General features: G+C 38.8%; 1 protein-coding gene across 1 annotated transcript in view; it reads left to right on the top strand.

The window, feature by feature from the left end:
- The window catches only part of LOC128647319 (phospholipid-transporting ATPase IC-like), a 304,249-nt gene that overhangs the window by 152,890 nt on the left and 130,099 nt on the right, over positions 1 to 21,260 (top strand). Inside the window, exons 14-15 of the mRNA XM_053700103.1 lie at positions 2,694 to 2,803; positions 8,083 to 8,247. Of these exons, the coding sequence (XP_053556078.1) occupies positions 2,694 to 2,803; positions 8,083 to 8,247 (275 nt within the window). The remainder of the gene's footprint in view (positions 1 to 2,693; positions 2,804 to 8,082; positions 8,248 to 21,260) is intronic.

The following is a 21,260-nucleotide window of genomic DNA, read 5'->3' as shown; positions in this document are numbered from 1 at the left end:
ACCTACACTAAGGAGTAAACCATTCCTGCAGCCGGACAGGTTCGCAAGTAGTGAATCTGTCTGCCTAAAATCGCTACCTGTGGTGTTTCATTGCACAGCAAAATTGAATAATGCACAAGAGGGTTCTTGTGCAGTGCCACCCCCTAGCAACCAATTGCACTAGAGGTAGAGCAGGGAATAACAATCATCCCAAACAAGCGAGTGTCAGGGTGGTTGTTCTCGCCATTTCTGAGGTGGCACAGAGGGAAAAAATAAGCATTTTTTGCTTCTTAAATATGAGACAGGAGGCTCACTTATGCAAACCTTCTTAACATAGCTGGAAAAGCATGTGAACGCAGCTTAATAAATTTACCCCTTATGCTTAGTATGAGGAATTCATTAATGTCATGAAAACCTAATGATTTCAGGATTTAATGGGTTTAATATTCTGTTTAGTGTGTACCTGTCTAAAAAGTCAAACTTTTTCATTACCTGAATCTGCTACAAGGTACAATTCACTCTTAGTAGAGTGATCTTTCTGGGCCAAGTTGCCAGCATTAAAGTTACAGGAAACCCAAAAGTTTTCTTTCATGATTGCATGAATACAATTTTAAACAACTTTCTAATTTATTTCTATTATTTAATTTGTTTCATTCTCTTGGTATCATTTGTTGAAGGAGCAGCAATGCACTACTGATTTCTAACTGAACACATGGGTGAGCCAATGACAATGAGTATATATATATATATATGAACCCACCAATCAGCAGCTAGAACCTAGGTTATTTGCTGCTCCTGAGCTTACCTAGGTACCTAGGTTACTAGCAAAGGAAAACAAGAGAAGGAAGCAAATTAAAAAATAGAAGTAAATTGGAAAGTTGTTTAAAATTGTATTCTGTGTCTAAATCATGAAAGAAATTTTTTAGGTTTCATGTCCCTTTAAGTGACAGAAGACAACATGTTCTGTCAGCTCATAACCCTTGGGTCAATTAAAGATAACATTGCATTATATTCAAGCAGAAGTGTCTTGAATACATTTTAAATGACAAACAGGTCATGTTTGGTATCAAAATAATGTAGATATATTATATATGTGGAAAAAGTAACGTCTATAAAAACCCCATAGGTAGAATTAATTCAAGTACAATCATATGTCAGCAAAGCTGGCAATATGGATTATTAGGTAAAAGACCCTAACAGCAATAATATATGATGGGGGTGCTCACTAGCCAGGTGATAACGTGTGTAAAATAAGGAGAAAAGATTTGGACAGTTACAGAGCACTCAAATGAAGCTATGAAGCTATAGTAGAAATATCCAACAGGAGAGGCTGCCCAAGACGAGTGTGATATTAAAACTTAACATTTAATGAATATAATTAAAAGGTAAAAGGAACTACCAGTGTAGGTGTATATAAAACTTAAATTAAAATAAAAATAATAAAAAAGGAGAGAGTCAGCATATCCAGATAATAATCATAAATAGATAATATTGTCTATCTAATATGAAAAAATATACTAGACTCTGTATTGTACAATTGCACAAAAACTGTATTTATAAATTCATGAAAGTGCAACTTGGAGGAAAAACCTCCTAACCATAAATGTAAATACTAAGTAAGTATAACATAGGTCAATGGTAATTAACAGTACCGTAAATAGAATAAGCGATTGGAGCAGATCGACTCAGGCAGGTGTGCACCAAAAAAGGCTCACGGATTGCACCGGGAAAATTATGTAAAAAAGTGGATAGACCTCATGACGTATTAACCTATCTGGTGCAATACTGGAGCGGTGCAGGCCTGTCTGAATAGTAACAACTGCTGACAAATAATACACAATATAATTAATCCTTATGCTTTCCCAATGTGATTGATTTAAAGTGTAGGGCTACTGTATAAACCTAAATAAAATTATAATGTATGCTATAATTTAAATCAGAGTTTAGGAAGACGTTTATGACCTGCCATAAGAGGTACAGCTACATTCATTGATAATAGGAGTAAATTAGAAAGTTGCTTAAAATTGCCTGCTCTATCTGATTAATAAAATTAAAAAAAATGGGCTTAGTATCCCTTTAAGTTTTTGCTATTTTCTAATATTTCAACCACGTTACAGAAGAAACTATTATAACAGTATTGTGCTTTGGTTTTGGTAATCTATATTAACCTGCGTGTTCGTTAGGATTTCCCATATAATAATTCTAAGTGGTGGCAGCAGAGATAATTTACTGTGGGTGGCTTTAAAGGGGAGTTTGGTGCATTGTCTTGCACCCACTGAACTAAGTCACAGACTCAACTGGACTGGCTTGGCTATAATAACCTGGTTAAAGCTAAAAGGGTTATTTAACCCTTTACATCCCAAACTGGTTACAGCTGCATACCCGGTTAACACTTATTTTGCCATGGGATTTAATTCACTATCAGGATTTATTGAATCTAGAGTAGACCAAAGTCTCTTGTGTTTGTCTTGAGTCATTTTACACTAAACTTTTTGTTACCTGTCCCAATGTACTATGTATTTCTGTTTTATAAGAATAATAGGAAGCAAAGAACTATAAATTAATAAACGCATAATTGTAGACTACTTAAAACCCAGTTATATTAAAGTAATTCATTAATGCTTCCAGTAGGTATTTTGGGATAACAGAGGAAACTTTTAGTTACATTTCATTTTTCTGTTACTGTTGATTTATGTATTTTTTTTTTACCAAAGTCAGAGAACAAGACGGGAAGATAAAACTTTACACAAAAGGAGCCGATGACATCATCCTACAGCGTATCCATGCCAGCTGCCAAACTGATATTCTTGTGGGTGCTCTGGATGTAAGTGTTAAATTGTATCATTATTTCTTGCATTAGCTGTCTCTGCTTGCCTTGATCCCGTCTCAGTACTATCCCATTGCTTTGGCCAAGTCTCTGCTGCGTCTCATAGAATTGCTGTGTGCTATTTTTTTCACCAGAATGATTCTAAACGAGCAAACAGACCTGCTTGGTTGTCATTTGCGCATACCGATGATAATTAATTTTTTAATTTATTTCCAAAAAAGAGGGATTTATCTACGTTAACAGGTAGTAGTAATTCCATATTTCTCTCTAGTCAGTTATCTTAACTCACAGCTAGACAAAATACTTTTGAGCATAAACCTGAATGAAACACCTACATATGACTTTCCCTTAGCAAACAAATGAACCATATTTATCATTTTTTGGCATATGAGTCTTTTACATATAGTTGTAAGGTCAGTAGGATCACAGCCCATTAATTTATCTGGTCATTTATCTGTCTTACAATACAAGAATACCCTCATGCATTTAACAAAAAAGTTATGATGTAGTTTCCTGCAACCTGATTGGGCTGTGATCTCTATAGATATCAATCTCGAACCTCAGGTACAGGAGTCTCTTCTGAAAGTGGAATAAAACTTCAAGTAAAATTAATAATTACCAATGTGATACAAGGCTTCTTTCATGATTTACAAAGAGCTTGCTGTTGTATACAACTTCCTAATTTACTTCTATTGTCTAATTTGCTTAATTGTCTTGATATCCTTTGCTGGAAAGCATATCTAGATAGGCTAAGTAGCTGCTCATTGGTGGCTACAAATAGATGCCCCCTGTGATGGCTCACCCATGTGCATTGCTATTTTTTTTAACAAAGTATATCTAAAGAATGAAGCAAATTAGATAATAGAAGTAAATTGGAATGTTGTTTGAAATTGCATTCTCCACCTGAACCATGAAAGAAAAATTGTGGGTTTAGTGTCCCTTTAAATGTGCCTGGGGGGGGGCGGGAGTGGGGGGGCATTAGCGGGTGGGACCGCTGCACTACAGAAAAAAAAATGTTGAGAATGGCAAGGAAGGGGAAGGAGGGAGAGGGGATCCAAGTGGATGGGGTTTTTGGCCCGTGTACATGGGCTTTAGGACTAGTTTAATATAAACAACATAAAATAAATAGTTTATCTTGTTTGTTTTTTGTTTGTTTTTTTAGCTATGGGTTTGAATTTGAAAAGCCCATGAATAGTTGTGTAATGCATTTCAGATTAACCACTTAATGATTCCATTTTCTGTCCGTTTGGGACCAAGGCTATTTTTACATTTTTGTGGTGTTTGTGTTTAGCTGTAATTTTCCTCTTACTCATTTACTGTACCCACACATATTATATACCGTTTTTCTCGCCATTAAATGGAATTTCTAAAGATACCATTATTTTCATCATATCTTATAATTTACTATAAAAAAATATATAAAATATGAGGAAAAATTAAAAAAAATAAACACTTTTTCTAACTTTGACCCCCAAAATCTGTTACATATCTACAACCACCAAAAAACACCCATGCTAAATAGTTTCTAAATTTTGTCCTAAGTTTAGAAATACCCAATGTTTACATGTTCTTTGCTTTTTTTTGCAATTTATGGGGCAATAAATACAAGTAGCACTTTGCTATTTCCAAACCATTTTTTTTTTCAAAATTAGCGCTAGTTACATTAGAACACTGATATCTTTCAGGAATCTCTGAATATCCATTGACATGTATATATTTTTTTTTAGTAGACATCCCAAAGTATTGATCTAGGCCCATTTTGGTATATTTCATGCCACCATTTCACCGCCAAATGCGATCAAATAAAAAAAATCGTTCACTTTTTCACAAATGTTTTCACAAACTTTAGGTTTCTCACTGAAATTATTTACAAACAGCTTGTGCAATTATGGCACAAATGGTTGTAAATTCTTCTCTGGGATCCCCTTTGTTCAGAAATAGCAGACTTATATGGCTTTGGTGTTGCTTTTTGGTAATTAGAATGCCACTAAATGCCACTGCTCACCACACGTGTATTATGCCCAGCAGTGTAGGGGTTAATTAGGGAGCATGTAGGGAGCTTTTTGGGGTAATTTTAGCTTTAGTGTAGTGTAGTAGACAACCCCAAGTATTGATCTAGGCCCATTTTGGTATATTTCATGCCACCATTTCACCGCCAAATGCGATCAAATAAAAAAAAAATGTTACATTTTTCACAATTTTAGGTTTCTCACTGAAATCATTTACAAACAGCTTGTGCAGTTATGGCACAAATGGTTGTAAATGCTTCTCTGGGATCCCCTTTGTTCAGAAATAGCAGACATATATGGCTTTGGCGTTGCTTTTTGGTATTTAGAAGGCCGCTAAATGCCGCTGCGCATCACACGTGTATTATGGCTAGCAGTGAAGGGGTTAATTAGGTAGCTTGTAGGGAGCTTGCAGGGTTAATATTAGATTTAGTGTAGAGCTCAGCCTCCCACCTGAAACATCAGACCCCCTGATCCCTCCCAAACAGCTCTCTTCCCTCCCCCACCCCACAATTGTCCACGCCATCTTAAGTACTGGCAGAAACTCTGCCAGTACTAAAATAAAAGGTATTTGGCCCTTTTTAAAAAAAAAAAAAAAAAAAGCATATTTACATATGATGATGTGTACGATCCCCCCTTAGACCCCAACCTCACTGATCCCCCCCAAACAGCTCTATAACCCTCCCACTCTAACTTAATGGGCGCCATCTTGGGTACTGGCAACTGTCTGCCAGTACCCAGTTTAGAGGAAAAAATTGGTTTTTTTTTACATTTGTTAAACGTTTCTGTAGTGTAGCTTCCCCCCACACAAAACCAACCCCTCATCCCTCCATGATCACTTTTTGTGCTTTTGCACAAACAAGATTAGGCCACTTTTATTAAAACATTTTCCGTAGTGTAGCGGTTCCCACCCGCTCCCGCCCCGTGCACGCGCCCGCCCGCCACCCTCCGTGCGCGCGCCTGCCCGTGCGCGCCCCCGACGATCCCGCCCCCGATCCCGCCCCCCTTGACGTCACGCGGCACACTGATGGCCGCCCACCCGCCTCCCAAGTCGGCTCCCACCCACCAACGAAACCGGCCATCGATGTCCGGTGCAGAGAGGGCCACAGAGTGGCTCTCTCTGCATCGGATGGCCATGTGAGGTTATTAAAGGATGCCTCCATATCGAGGCATCACTGCAATAACCGGAAAGCAGCTGGAAGCGAGCAGGATCGCTTCCAGCTGCTTTCCACACCGAGGACGTGCAGGGTACGTCCTCAGGCGTTAACTGCCTTTTTTTTGAGGACGTACCCTGCACGTCCTCGGTCATTAAGGGGTTAATAGGAATGATAGCATATGCATTTCACCATGCAAGCTAATTCACTTAAGATTAATTAAGATTAGACCCATGCTATTTCAAAATAATACAAACAAATACATTGAGCTCAACAATCAAAGCTCATTTTAATATAATTACTTGGTGATGTAAGCTTTGTGTGTCGTACAAGTAAAGACACTGAGAAGACCTTGATAGCTAGTGAAATGCAATTGTGTTCTTTGCAGTAAAACCAAAAAAAAAGAGCTCGTATTCCAAGTTGAAAGTAAATGCGAGAGTTTGAGCACAATCTTAATGTACGCTAGAATGATTACCGTGACCTAAGAGCTCTGGTTAACTGTTTCGTGGAACAAAAAAAAGTATCACAAAACAAATAAAAAATACATTACAAAGTATAGTTACACTCGTAATAACACTATCTAATAAAAATTATAAAAAAAAATATTGCGCAAAAAAGCTATAAAGGCTCAAAAAAATGAGATTTCAGGTGTTAGAAGAAGAAAAAAAAAAGCAGGCAAAGGGCTTTAAAGGGACAGTCAAGTGCAAAAAAACTTTCATGTTTCAAATAGGGCATGTAATTTTAAACAACTTTACAACAATTTACTTTTATCACCAATTTTGCTTTGTTCTCTTGGTATTCTTAGTTGAAAGCTAAATCTAGGAGGTTTATATGCTAATTTTTTAGACCTTGAAGGCTGCCTCTAATCTAAATGCATTTTGATAGTTGTTCACCACTACAGGGCATTAGTTCACGTGTTTCATATAGATAACATTGAGCTCATGCACGTGAATTTACCATGGAGACAGCTCTGATTGGCTAAAATACAAGTCTGTCAAAAGAGCTGAAATAAGGGGGCAGTCTGCTGAGGCTTAGATACAAGGTAATTACAGAGGTAAAACGTGTATAATTATAACTGTGTTGGTTATGCAAAACTGGGTAATTGATAATTAAGGAATTATCTATCTTTTAAAACAACAAAAATTCTGGTGTTGACTGTCCCTTTAACATAGAGATACATACATATACATGTCTAAATATAGATATATATATATATATATATATGTGTGTGTGTCAATATATGTATACATATGTATTTATGAGTATATATGCATTTACAGACATATGCACATATAAACACATAAGTACATATGTATATATAAGTGCATTGGAGCCCTTTGCAGCCCAATACATGAAAACATGTAAAAGCATTTATGCAATATTCATATTTAATAAATGTTTTAACTATGTATTCACTGTAAATATTTCACATTCCAATGTTCTGCACATAGGAAAATATGTTCCAAGTATTTCTAAATCAATATTTTTATATATATATATATATATATATATATATATACACTTTTATACATATATACTGTGTATATATATATATATATATATATATATATATATATATAAAATCATGTTGCTATATCGATATAGATATAAATTGTACCAAAATACCATCAGATATATGTAAAAATATGTATTTATGAATAAATAGAACATATTCTGCTATGTGAAGAACATTAGTACAAGTGTGGTTTTACCAAAAAAAAAATCTCCATTTACTTCTATGGGGGAATAGGTTATTACGTTCACAATATTCTAACATAGGAGTTTGCGCTCATTGGATTACCGCGCAAGCGATACATTTTTACATTCAGCTTGTAACTCAAGCGCAACCTTACCGGTGCAAAAAGTTTACTTCAAGCACAGTTAGCGTGCGAGAAAAAGTGCTAAATAGCACTCCACTAATAATCTGGTCCTAAATAATTTATGTTTCCTCTTCATAAAGCCTCAGACAGTATGGCAATGGCTTCAGGTATATTAGCATCTTCTTAGAATATTAACTTTACCTTCCTCTTATGGAAGACCTTTGTGGACTAATTTGCTGCATCCTTATTGTTTGTAAACATGGTAAATAAGTCCTTCTCCTTTCCTTCCTATTTAGGGTTTTGCAGTGGAAACTCTAAGGACCCTCTGTCTTGCTTACAAAGAAGTGACAGAGTCAGATTACGCAAAGTGGATTTCAAAACATCAAGAAGCTTCAGTATTGTTGCAAAACCGTGAAGAACGTCTAGAAGAGGTGTATGAAGAAATAGAGACTGATCTGCAGGTACCATCCAGTTCTGTGTATCCATTATAAAACCACACAATAGAGCACTGAATTGTCCATGTGCAAAGTGTTTCTATAAATGTTTTAGTGCAGTGGTCTCAAAGTACTGGCCCAGGGGCCATATGCGACCCTCAAGATAGTTTCATCTGGCGCTCCCTTGTTTATCAGGTAGCTCATTAATTGGGACCCATCATTTTTTTAAGGGTTATAAGAGTTGTAACTAATTGATGCTCTATTCAAGCACTCACAAGATAATTATAAAGACACCATGCACTGCTTTGAATTAAAAAATGACGCTGTTATAAAGTTCCAGTATGATCACTTTACATGGCTTTCACAATATATAGATAACTATGTATGTCTATTGTGGTATACAAATCCCACCTTGTGTTACTACTTGGGTAAATGTCACTTCCAGTTCCTAGATGATCCAGTTTGAGAGCATTCGCTCTGCTTAAGCGGCCCCCACAGGAGAAGAACACTTTGTCAGTGGCCCCCAGAAACATTAAGCTTGATACCCCCGTTTCAATGCTCACTTCATTTATTAATTTAGAAAGTATTTTAATGTTTTAATTTAATGTTTGTAACAGAGGTAGTTGCAGGTAAAAAGATTAAAAGCCAAAATGAGACTAACCTACAAATCCCCAGTTTTTTATTGAACATAGAGCAGCTAAGCATGTCTGTTGTATACAGGCATATTTGAGCAAACTAGCACTTAGGGGACGATTTATTAAAGTGCGGACGGACATGATACGATGTAGTGTAACATGTCTGCCGCACATCGATAAATGCAGACAGCATATGCTGTCAGCATTTATCGTTACACAAGCAGTGTAAAACTGCTTGTGCCATGCTGCCCCCTGCAGATTAGCAGCCAATCGGCCGCCAGCAGGGGGTGTCAATCAGCCCGATCGTATAAGATCAGGCAGATTGAAGCCGCAGCCTCAGAGCAGGCGGACAAGTTATGGAGCAGCGGTCTTTCTGCCCATGATAGGCTTTTCAGCCAGGGTTATAAACAAAACTAGAGCTAATTAGTGTTAGGAAATTCAGAGAACTCCTGGTCACATAGCATTGGACATGTGTAACACAAGGTTTTTATTTTGGTTTGACGGATGTCTGTTTTGTCATTGTCTTCGTTCTTGGTATCTTCTCAAAGCATTATTTAGTTGAGATTTAAGACCTTCTACCTTTTAAAGATTCTACTTTGCTTTTTTGTTGTTGTTTAATGTTCTCTCTTTTTTGTTTCTTTATCCACGCTAAATCCTGTTTGTAAACTAAGCTTTCTTTTGTATGATGATGATAGTCCATAGGGATATGTGAGATATAAGTCCTACCACTAGAAGGAGGCTAAGAACCCACACAAGAGCTTTTTCATCCCTCCAACTCCCATCTCTCCTCAGTTTTTCTTTATGGCCTCTCAGGAGTAGGTTGAGAACAGAGGTGTTGTGGATTAATATATGGGAGCTCAAATCAATGTGAGACCCTTTATCCCTGGGTCATATCACTTAAACAAGAGAGAGAAGAAATTTCAAGCACTTTGAGAGATACAGGGACGTGGAATACCCTGTTATGTCACAGTATCCCCCTATGGGATTTAAGCCATATCTACCCTCAGGCATTGCGGGCACTTGGCCTCTAGCCTTCCCCTGTGGGATAATAGGTATTTCCTCTCTGATCCTCTGCTGTACACGTACAAGCACTGGATGTGTCCTCCACTGAATTTGGCAGACATTGATGAAAGTTTTATGCAGTAGAGTGAGTGCTACATAAAGATAAGTGCAATGCACTCACATAGCCCACAGGGTATATAAAGATACACTTTTAGGTATAACATAGTGGAGGGACATTATCATTATATACAATTTCAGCTCAAAGGTGAGCTCCACCTTCCCAGTGACGTATGTCTGTAACATCCTGGGGTACGTCACTGGGAAGGCGGAGCTCACCTTTGAATTGTGAGTATTATTTGTACTTATGCTGTAAACAGGAAAGCTGTAATACATCTTAAGCAGTTTTGTGAAATAGCTTAAAGCCTGAGTGACAGTCTGTGTAGTTTAATAATACCTTGTTCCATTAATTGATTTGGAGTGAGTGTTAAAGTGATTGTCAAGTATTTTCTGGCTACTATATAAAATCACTATAAAAAAACAGGGGCGTTTTTTAAGACCCTGCATTTCTAAAATATTTACCATTTAGAGATGGATTAGTCATCTTTAGCTGGGCGATGAATCCAGCTTCATCCAAGATGGACACCATGTGGGGCACACAACGATTGGATGAAGCCAGATTCGTCATTGATCAGTATTTTTAAAATTAAGTTTTTTGCACGCGTCCAGTTGCTCTCATATTGCAAGTTGAAATTAAACTGTTTTCGCTCGAGCTCTAACCAGATGCGCATAAAAAAACAAACTTAGAATATCACGGGCACAATAACATATTCCCCCATAAAAGTCAATGGAGCAAAAACCCAAACTGCATATTCTCAAATAATTTCCTCTGATGAAGAGGATAATCTCCGTTAAAGGCGTTAAGCCATGCCCACCTTACACCACGGTGAAACATGCCGATTTGGGATACACGCTACGTAGTAGCAATTTAGTATCTGTTACATGATATTTTATTTTCCACAGTCCATGGCTATAATTTTATTTACAACGCATGAGGATTGCCTCTCAGCAGATTGCATACGAGTCACATTGCAAACTACCGGACAAACTTTGAAAATATCACTGCCTGCATAGTGGGACATCCTGTTTCACCCTTTGTGGTGTATCACGAACATACCTTACCTCTTATTGATTGTGTGTGTACGCACCTACAAGGGGGGATTGTGGAAATAGTTTATGTGTACAATTTTTATTAAAGCAAACCACACTAAGAGGAGATTTTTTGTGCGTTTAATAGTTATATTGTAACTAGCTTAGGTTTTATTTTTATTTCCCAGGTAAGTTAGTATTTATTTTAACTAGGTAGACTAGTTAGTAAATAGTTATTAACTATTTACTAGCTACCTAGCTAAAATAAATTCAAATTTACCTTTAAAATAAAACCTAACCTGTCTTACACTAACACCTAACCTTACACTACAATTAAATAAATTACATTAATTAAATACAATTAACTAAATTTCAAAATAAAACAAACACTAAATTACACAAAATAAAAAAGAAATTATCAAATATTTAAACTAATTACACCTAATCTAATAGCCCAATCAAAATAAAAAAGCCCCCCAAAATAAAAAAAACCCTAGCCTAAACTAAAGTGCCAATAGCCCTTAAAAGGGCCTTTTGCGGGGCATTGCCCTAAAGAAATCAGCTCTTTTACCTGTAAAAAATAATACAAACAACCCCCCCAACAGTAAAACCCACCACCCACACAACCAAACCCCCCACATAAAATCCTAACTAAAAAAAAACTAAGCTCCCCATTGCCCTGAAAAGGGCATTTGGATGGGCATTGCCCTTAAAAGGGCATTTAGCTCTTTTTCCGCCCAAACCCAAAGCTAAAAATAAAACCGACCCAATAAACCTTAACCCCCGAAGATCCACTTACAGTTTTTTAAGACCCGACATCCATCCTAAACGAGGCGGCAGAAGTCCTCATCGAAGCCGGCAGAAGTCTTCATCCAAGTAGGCCGAAGTCTTCATCCAAGCCGGCAGAAGTCTTCATCCAGACGGCATCTTCTATCTTCATCCATCCGGCGCGGAGCGGCTCCATCTTCAAGACATCTGGCGCGGAGCATCCTCTTCAATCGACGGCTCTTCCAGAATGAAGGTTCCTTTAAGGGACGTCATCCAAGATGGCGTCCCTTGAATTCTGATTGGTTGATAGAATTCTATCAGCCAATCGGAATTAAAGGTGAAAAATTCCTATTGGCTGATGCAATCAGGCAATAGGATTGAACTTCAATCCTATTGGCTGATCCAATCAGCCAATAGGATTGAGCTTGCATTCTATTGGCTGATTGGGGGTTAATGTAGGTTTAGTGGGTGGGTTTTATTTTTAGCTTATGGTTTGGGCGGAAAAAGAGCTACATGCCCTTTTAAGGGCAATGCCCATACAAATGCCCTTTTCAGGGCAATGGGGAGCTTAGGTGTTTTTAGTTAGGATTTTATTTGGGGGCTTTGGTTGTGTGGGTGGTGGGTTTTACTGTTGGGGGGTTGTTTGTATTATTTTTTACAGGTAACAGAGCTGATTTCTTTGGGGCAATGCTCCGCAAAAGGCCCTTTTAAGGGCCATCGGCAGATTAGTGTAGGCTAGGGTTTTTTTTATTTTGGGGTGGCTTTTTTATTTTGATAGGGCTATTAGATTAGGAGTAATTAGTTTAAATATTTGATAAAAAAAAATTTATTTTGTGTAATTTAGTGTTTGTTTGTTTTTTTAATTTAGTTAATTGTATTTAATTAATGTAATTTATTACATTTTAGTGTAATGTTAGGTTTTAGTGTAAGACAGGTTAGGTTTTATTTTACAGGTAAATTTGTATTTATTTTAACTAGGTAGTTAGTAAATAGTTAATAACTATTAAGTAACTATTCTACCTATTTAAAATTTAAAAACAAGCTTGCATGTGAAATAAAAATAAAACCTAACCTAGCTACAATGTAACTATTAGTTATATTGTAGCTAGCTTAGGGTTTATTTTATAGGTAAGTATTTCGTTTTAAATAGGAATTATTTAGTTAATAATAGTAATTTTTATTTAGATTTATTTTAATTATATTAAAGTTAGGGGGTGTTAGGGTTAGACTTAGGGTTAGGTTTAGAGGTTTATAACTTTAGTATAGTGGTGGTGACTTTTGGGGCAGCAGATTAGGGGTTAATAACTGTAATGTAGGTGTCGGCGATGTCGGGGGTGGCAGATTAGGAGTGTTTAGACTCTGGTTTATGTTAGGGTTTTAGGTGTAAACATAACTTTTCTTTCCCCATCGGAATCAATGGGGCTGCGTTACGGAGCTTTACGCTTCTATATTGCAGGTGTTAGGCTTTTTTTTAGACGGCTCTCCCCATTGATGTCTATGGGGAAATCGCGCACAAGCACGTAAAACCAGCTCAAAGCAGCGCTGGCATTGGAGTGCGGTACGGAGCTCAATTTTGCTAAACGCTCACTTATTGCCTGCTAACGCCGGGTTTATGAAAACCTGTAATAGCAGCGCTATGGGGAGGTGAGCGGTGACAATAACTTGCAAGTTAGTACCGAGCAGCTCTTACCGCAAAACTCGTAATCTAGCTGTATGGTAATTGTCATCTCTGTATAAATAAAGAAATATAAAAAAAACGCTTTAACAGGGTCACAGTGTGGCTCCTTTATACCTTGATAGGATTCAGGGTTAATATCCTCTGAGGGGATTTATTGAACAGTTGGGGTTAATTAATCAGTGTAATAATTATTTACATGCTGCTTTGTGTGATTTTTTTCCTGGGCTGTGTGTTTTTGGCTGGAACAAACAGGTTTTACTTTAAAGTTTCACTTTCGTTTTTTTAAAGTGTTGCACAGCTCCTATTACTTGCTGTACTTGTAATAGCAGGTACTGTCTTGCACTCTATGTGACCGGGTGTGGTCTATGTTAATTTCCTCCATTCCGGCTGAGACTTAAACTTGAGGAGAGCATTTCCTCTGTTAACAGTCTAGTTCTAGGAGGTGGTGAGTGCCCCAGCCATTGGGAGTATAAAGGTGCAGTTTTCTATTATAAAAAAAAACATTTTTATTTTTGTCCTTCTGTGGGTATAACCTGAGCTATGGAGGACTCTGACATGTTAGAAGGTTTTCCCACCCACTAAATTATGTTCCACATGCTTTAACACCGTTATAAAGTCTAAGAAGGGAGACAAGCCTGCTAAGGCTCTTAGTCCCTCTGAGCCGTCTACCTCTCTGGACTCAGCGTCCCATGAGATTACTACCCTTGCTACATTATCCACTCCACATGCAGTTCCCTATAGCCTCCATCCGGAGAGGGCCTTCTTCCTGCGGACTTTGCCACACAGTTACTAACGGCGTTGTCTGTGGCTCCAGTGCATTAACACTAACAAATGCAAGAGAAAGGTTAAACATAGCTCTCCTGACCCGGAGTCATCTAAATATTTATCGGATTTAGATATTATGTCCCAGTTATCCAATGATGAGTTAACCTCTGTAGCTTCAGAGGGTGAACTTTCTGGGTCGGAGTTCTTAGCGTCTAAGCCTCCTGCTGCGGATGAACCATCCTTTAGATTTAAAATTGAGCGTTTTTTATTAAAAGAGGTTCTGTCTACATTAGAGGTTCCAGAGTCCGCACTGCCTGAAGAACCTATGATACCTAAATTAGGCAGAGTTTACAAAGAAAGGAAAGTTTCTTTGACTATTCTTGTGCCGGTTAAGATGGTGAACATTATTAAGAATGAATGGGAAAGAATTGGTTCTTCCTTTTCCCCCTCGTCTACTTTTAAAAAGTTGTTCCCGGTCCCAGACTCTCAACTGGATTTGTGGGGCTACATTCCTAAGGTGGATGGTGCTATCTCTACACTTGCTAAACGTACTACTATACCTCTTGAGGATAGTTCTTAGTTCAGAGAGCCGATGGATAAGAAAATGGAAACCTTTCTGAGAAAGATGTTTCAACATACAGGATTTTTGTTTCAACTGGCGGGTTCATTTGCCACGGTTGCCGGAGCGGCTACCTACTGGTGTGACTCTTTGTCAGAACTCATTGAGGTGGAGTCTCCCCTCAAGGATATTCTAGACAGAATTAAAGCTCTGAGAATTGCTAATTCTTTTATCTGTGGTGCGAACATGCAAATTATTCACCTAAATTCAAAGGTCTCTGGCTTTGTGGTCCTAGCCTGCCGGGCGCTCTGGTTGAAGTCTTGGTCTGCGGATATGACTTCTAGGTCCAGACTCCTTTCTCTTCCCTTCAAGGGAAAGATTGTATTTGGTCCAGGCCTGTAGGGTGCCTTCCTATACCGCAAGATAAGAAGAAAAAGTCTAAGGGACGACAATCTTCTAATTTTCGTTCCTTTCGTTCTGACAAATCCAAATGACAACAATTCTCCTCCAAGCCCGAGCAACCCAAGAGTACTTGGAAGCCGGCTCAGTCCTGGAATAAATCCAAGCAAAATAAGAAGCCTGCTTAAAACAAGTCGGCATGAAGGGACGGCCCCCGATCTGGGATCGGATCATTTAGGGGACAGACTGTTTTTTTTTTTAGATGATTGGTTCAAGGACATACAGGATCCGTGGATCCTGGATGTGGTATCTCAGGGATACAAGATAGACTTCAAATCTCATCCGCCAAGGTGCAGATTCCTTCTCTCAAATCTGTCTACCAGATCAGAAAAGAGGGATACCTTTCTAGGGTGTGTTCGGAATCTATCCTCCTTAGGAGTTGTTGTCCCGGTGCCTATCGAAGAAAGAGGTTTGGGGTTTTATTCAAACCTTTTCATGGTCCCAAAGAAGGAGGGAACGTTCTGCCCAATTCTGGACCTAAAGTGCTTAAACAAATTTCTCAGTGTCCCTTCCTTCAAGAAGGAGACAATAAGGTCCATCCTTCCTTTGATTTAGGAAGACCAGTTTCTGACCACTATAGATCTGAAGGATGGATACTTTCATGTTCCAATCCACAGGGAACCCTAACAGTTCCTGAGGTTTGCATTCCTGGACCAGCACTTCCAGTTCATTGTCCTTCCATTTGGCCTAGCTACTGCTCCAATAATCTTTTCGAAGGTTCTGGGGGCTCTTCTAGCCGTTGCCATAACTCAGGGTATTGCAGTAGCCCCATACTTGGATGATATTCTGGTGCAAGCACCATCCTTCTGAGAGTCCCTTCTCAGTCTTCTTCAATTACATGGAAGGAAGATAAAGTTGGAAAAGAGTTCTCTTATGCCAAGTACCAGGGTGGAATTCCTGGGTACTATAAAAGACTCCATATCCATGAGGATATTTCTAACAGACCAGAGACGGTGCAGGCTAACTTTGGCATGTCTTGCCCTCTGGACCTCCTTGAGTCCCTCTGTGACTCAGTGTATGGAGGTGATTGGTCTCATGGTATCCTGCATAGAAATCATTCCTTTTGCTAGTTTCTGTCTCAGACCTTTACAACTGTACATGCTGAGGCAGTGGGACAGTGATCATTCAGATCTGTCTCTATAGATTGTATTAGACAGCCGGTCGAGAGAATCGCTCTCTTGGTGGCTCTGTCCATATCATCTGTCCCAAGGGACATGCTTCTTATGACCATCCTGGGAGATTGTGACTATGGACACAAGCCTATCCAGATGGGGAGCTATTTGGGGTGCTAGGAAGGCACAAGGGTTGTGGACTCAGGAGGAGTCCTCCCTCCCGATCAATATTTTGGAACTAAGGGCAATTTTCAAGGCCTTGTAGGCTTGGCCACTTCTGGGTTCAACCCAGTTTATCAGATTCCAATCAGACAATATAACCTCAGTGGCTTACATCAACCATCTGGGGGAACGAGAAGTTCCTTGGAGATGAAGGAAGCATCTCAGATTCTGGAGTGGGTAGAGGCCCACAGCTGTTCGCTGTTAGCGATCCACATTCCAAGTGTGAACAACTGGGAGGCAGATTTTCTCAGCAGGCAATCCTTCCATCCAGAGGAATGGTCTCTCAATCCTGAGGTGTTTTCAGAGATAAGCAGCAAGTGGGGGACGCCAGAGATAGATCTCATTGTGTCCCGTCTCAATACCAAGCTACCTAGGTACGGGTTGAGTTTGAGGGATCCCCAAGCAGATCTAATAGATGCACTAGCAGTGCCCCAGAGGTTCAAACTCGTATATCTTTTCCTTCCATTCCTTGAGTGGTAGCCTACATCAATCAGGAGCGGGTATCAGTAATCCAGATTGCTCCGTCGTGGTCGCTAAGGACGTGGTTTCACAGATCTAGTAGGGATGTCCTCATCTCCTCGGTGAAGTTACCTTGTTGCAGAGATCTGCTAATACAAGGTCGATTTGTTCATTAAAATCTAGATTCTCTGAGGCTGACTGCATGGAGATTGAACGCTTAGTCTTAGCCATGAGAGGTTTCTCTGAGAGTAATTTATACTCTTATTCAAGCTTGTAAACCAGTTACTCGGCGTATCTACCACAAGGTGGGGAGGACCTTATTCTGGTGTGAAGAACATGGTTTTTCCTGGCACAGAGTTAATGTTGCCAGGATCTTATCTTTTCTCCAGGATGGGCTGGAGAAGGGCCTTTCTACTAGTTCCCTGAGGGGACAGATTTTGGCCCTGTCGGTTTTATTGCACAAGAAACTGGCTGAGCTTCCAGATGTGTAGTCCTTTGCTAAATCTCTGATTAGGATCAGACCTGTGTTTAGATCTAGGGCTCCTCCTTGGAGCCTAAATCTTGTTCTTCTGGTTTTGCAACAGGTTTCGTTTGAGCCTCTGCATTCCGTTGACATTAAATTATCTTGGAAGGTTCTCTTTTTATTGGCTATTGCCTCTGCGCGCAGAGTTTCTGAGATCTCTGCTTTGAAATGTGAGCCCCCTTATCTGATTGTACATGCAGATAAGGCAGTTTTATGTACTAAATTAGGTTTTCTTCCTAAGGTTGTGTCAGATCGCAACATCAATCAGGAGATTGTGGTTCCTTCCTTGTGTCCTAATCCTTCATCGAAGGAATGCTTACATCACAATTTGGATGTGGTTCACACCTTGAAGTTCTATCTTCAGGCTACTAAGGAGTTAAGACAATCTTCCTCTTTGTTGTCTATTCGGGGAAGCGTAAGGGGCAGAAGGCTACTCTGTCTTCCCTATCTTTTTGGTTAAGGAGTGTCATCCGCTTAGCTTACGAGACAGTGGGACATCGTCCTCTGAGAGGACAATGGCTCATTCCACTAGAGCAGTGGCTTCCTCCTGGGTGTATAAAAGGGACATGAAACCCAAACATTTTCTTTCATGATTAAGATAGAGAATACAATTTAAAACAGCTTTCTAATTTACTTCTATTATCTAATTTGTTTCATTCACTTGGTATTATTTGTTGAAGGAGCAGCAATGCACTACTGGTTTTTATCTGAACATATGGGTGAGCAAATGACAATCGTTTTATTTCTGCAGCCACCAATCAGCAGCTAGAACCTAGATGCTGCTCCTTAGCTTACCTAGATACACCTTTCAGCAAAGAACAACAAGAGAAGGAAGCACATTAAATAATAGAAGTAAATTGGAAAGTTGATTAAAATTGTATTCTCTGTCTAAATCATGAAAGAAAAAAATTGGATTTTATGTCCCTTTAAGAACGAGGCCTCTATGGATCAGATTTGTAAGGCGGCTACCTGGTCCTCCTTACATACTTTTTCAAAATTTTACAAGTTTGATGTTTTTGCTTCGGCTAAAGCAGCTTTCAGGATAAAAGTTTTGCAGGCTGTAGTGCCCTCAGAATAGGGTCCGCCTCTTCCTTTTTTTCCCTCCCGTTATTCATTCAGTGTCCTGGAGCTTTGGTATAGTTTTCCCAACAGTAAGGAATGAAGCCGTGGACTCTCCCTATCTTAGGAAGGAAAACATTATTTATGCTTACCAGATAAATTCCTTTCCTTCCGGATAGGGAGAGTCCACAGCCCCGCCCATTTTTTTCTTGTCTATGGGCGGCCTCCTATTATTTATTTTATTCTTTTGGCACCATTTATACCCTAATATTCTACTTTACCTTGTTTCCTCGGCAGAAAGACTGGTGTAATGAGGAAGTGGGTGGGATATTTAAGCCTTTGGCTGGGGTGTCTTTGCCTCCTCCTGGTGGCCAGGTGTTGTATTTCCCAACAGTAAGGAAAGGAATTTATCTGGTAAGCATAAATTATGTTTTTATTCTATACAGAAACAGTCTGGTGAAAAAAAATTAGCTCTCTGGAAGCTCAGGTATTGTCAATGGACTTTATCATGGGAGACCAGAGTCCAGGACTCAAGGGGAGCATGACAGAATTATGAAAGAAAAAATCCAAAATCAGTATCTAATAATGGTTCTGTTTTGATCTATTTGAACCTATGTATCAAATTTTTAAGTTAAGCTCCAAAGTAAAGGCAGCTTTTTGCGGGGGGCGGCAAGGAGTTGGTCTCCTCTGAGACACGGTTACCTATAAACATATTGTGACTCCAAACGATTCCTGAATCTCTTCAGTTCTGGCCTCTTATCTAGAAGGATTCCCACATCTGTCAGTCTATTTTGCAAGGAGTAATCTCTCCACAGAAGATCTTCGATCATCTAGCTAACAGGGGCCTGCCGGATGTAGCACGGATGTCTTATCTTTTGAATCTCTGGAATCTCTGACACTTTATTGTGCCAGATCCAGGAATCACAGTAACAAATGGAAGACATCTTGGTGGGTCAATGGATCTTTCATCTAGTCTATTTCTTCTTCCTAGGGTTATTGTCTGAAGCATCAAGAATAGGCATCTGTGTCTCTGAGAGCTCCAGTTTGGTCCCACAGGACATGCTATGCATATTTGGTTCAGATTTCCTCTCTTTCGTTCATGCCTTCTTACTCAGCAACAAGCTTTCTTGTATCAAGGGCCTCTCTTCCTTCCGGATATCAAATCTCTGGGTTTGTTGACATGGAGTTTGTACACTTAATCCTCAGACATAGAGGATTTTTTCAGACACTGACACTGTGTTTCAAGCTAGGAAACCTGTGACCTAGAGATCTAGCTTAATATCTGGAAAGTATCTTCACATAGTGTTCTTCCGAAAGGTTGTCTGCTTTTCCTTAGAATTCCTAGACTTTGGTGCATATGTGTTGAGGATTAGGCAAGTTTTGGAGGCTACCTCTACACCTTACAATTTGAATTTAGTTCTTTCTGTTCCATAATGTCCTCCTTTTAAATACTATGCATTGCATACATTTCAAATGGTTATCCAGAAAGTTATTTTTCTTCCAGACATTTCTTCAACTGGAAGAGTCTCTATATCTACCTTTTTTTATAGAGTATGGCAATTCTTTGTTTGTAATATGTTTCTTTTAGGTTTTTGCCTCAGAAAATTTCAATCAGGAATTATTGTTCCTTCTTTGGATCCGGCTTCTTCTATCTTTAAGGACAGGATTTTGCACAACCTTTGATGATGCTGTAGAGTTAAAAACATTTATTTCTTCAACTACTAAAGTTTTCAGACATTGTTTTAGTGTGGTTTTCTCTACGGTGGTTTTCATAAAGAGCAGTAAGCTACTGCTGTAACCTGAACTTCTTGCCATAAGCAGGTTTTTCTCAAAGCTTTTTCATGGCAGGAAGGTCTCTCTTTAGTGTATCACAGCTCATTCCATTAGTTCAGTTGCTACTTCCTGTAGTTTCAAAATGATGTATCCTTGGAGCAGATTTGAAAAGCTGCAGCATGGTCCTTTCTGCATACATTCTACATATTTTACCATTTTGCTATTTTTGCAAGCTGTTTTTGGCAGGAAAGTCCTTCAGGCCACAGTGTCAATCAATTAGGTTCTACCTTATTTTGTCCCACCCTTTCCTTAACATAGACTCTCAGCTTGAGTATTAAATCCCACATGTCATGGCTCCCTATGGACTAGCATTATCATGCAAAAGAAAACAAAATTTGTGCTTACCTGATAAATTCTTTACTTTCAGGATAATGATAGTCTATATGCCCCGCCTTCTAATATTTTTTGGGCGACAGTTCTAATTTGTACCTCTGTAGTCCCTGCTTTTGTCTTTCCTTTCCGATCTGTTCCTTTTCTCTGCTTGGCTATACGTTAAACTGAGGAGAGACTGAATGTGGAAGGAATTAAAGCTCTTGTGTGGGTTCTTGGCCTCCTCCTAGTGGTGGGAATTATATCCCACATGTTATGGATCCCTATGGACTAACATACTCCGGAAAAAAAATAATTCAAATCAGGTAAGCATAAATTTAGTTTTTTCTTCTGTTTGTCTATTTTCTATTTGCTAGCTTTGGGTTAGTTTATATTCAAATTGTCAGTAAATTAAATTTGATCTATTCCTTTGTATTTTGTTTTCAAGCTCCACCTGACATCACATTATTTTACCTTTTAAAGTTTTAAAATTTAGAAGTAATATACACTG

This window comes from Bombina bombina, chromosome 2, assembly GCF_027579735.1.
Source record: "Bombina bombina isolate aBomBom1 chromosome 2, aBomBom1.pri, whole genome shotgun sequence".
In the NCBI taxonomy this organism is placed as follows: domain Eukaryota; kingdom Metazoa; phylum Chordata; class Amphibia; order Anura; family Bombinatoridae; genus Bombina; species Bombina bombina.
This window is presented reverse-complemented; position numbering and strand designations above follow the sequence as displayed.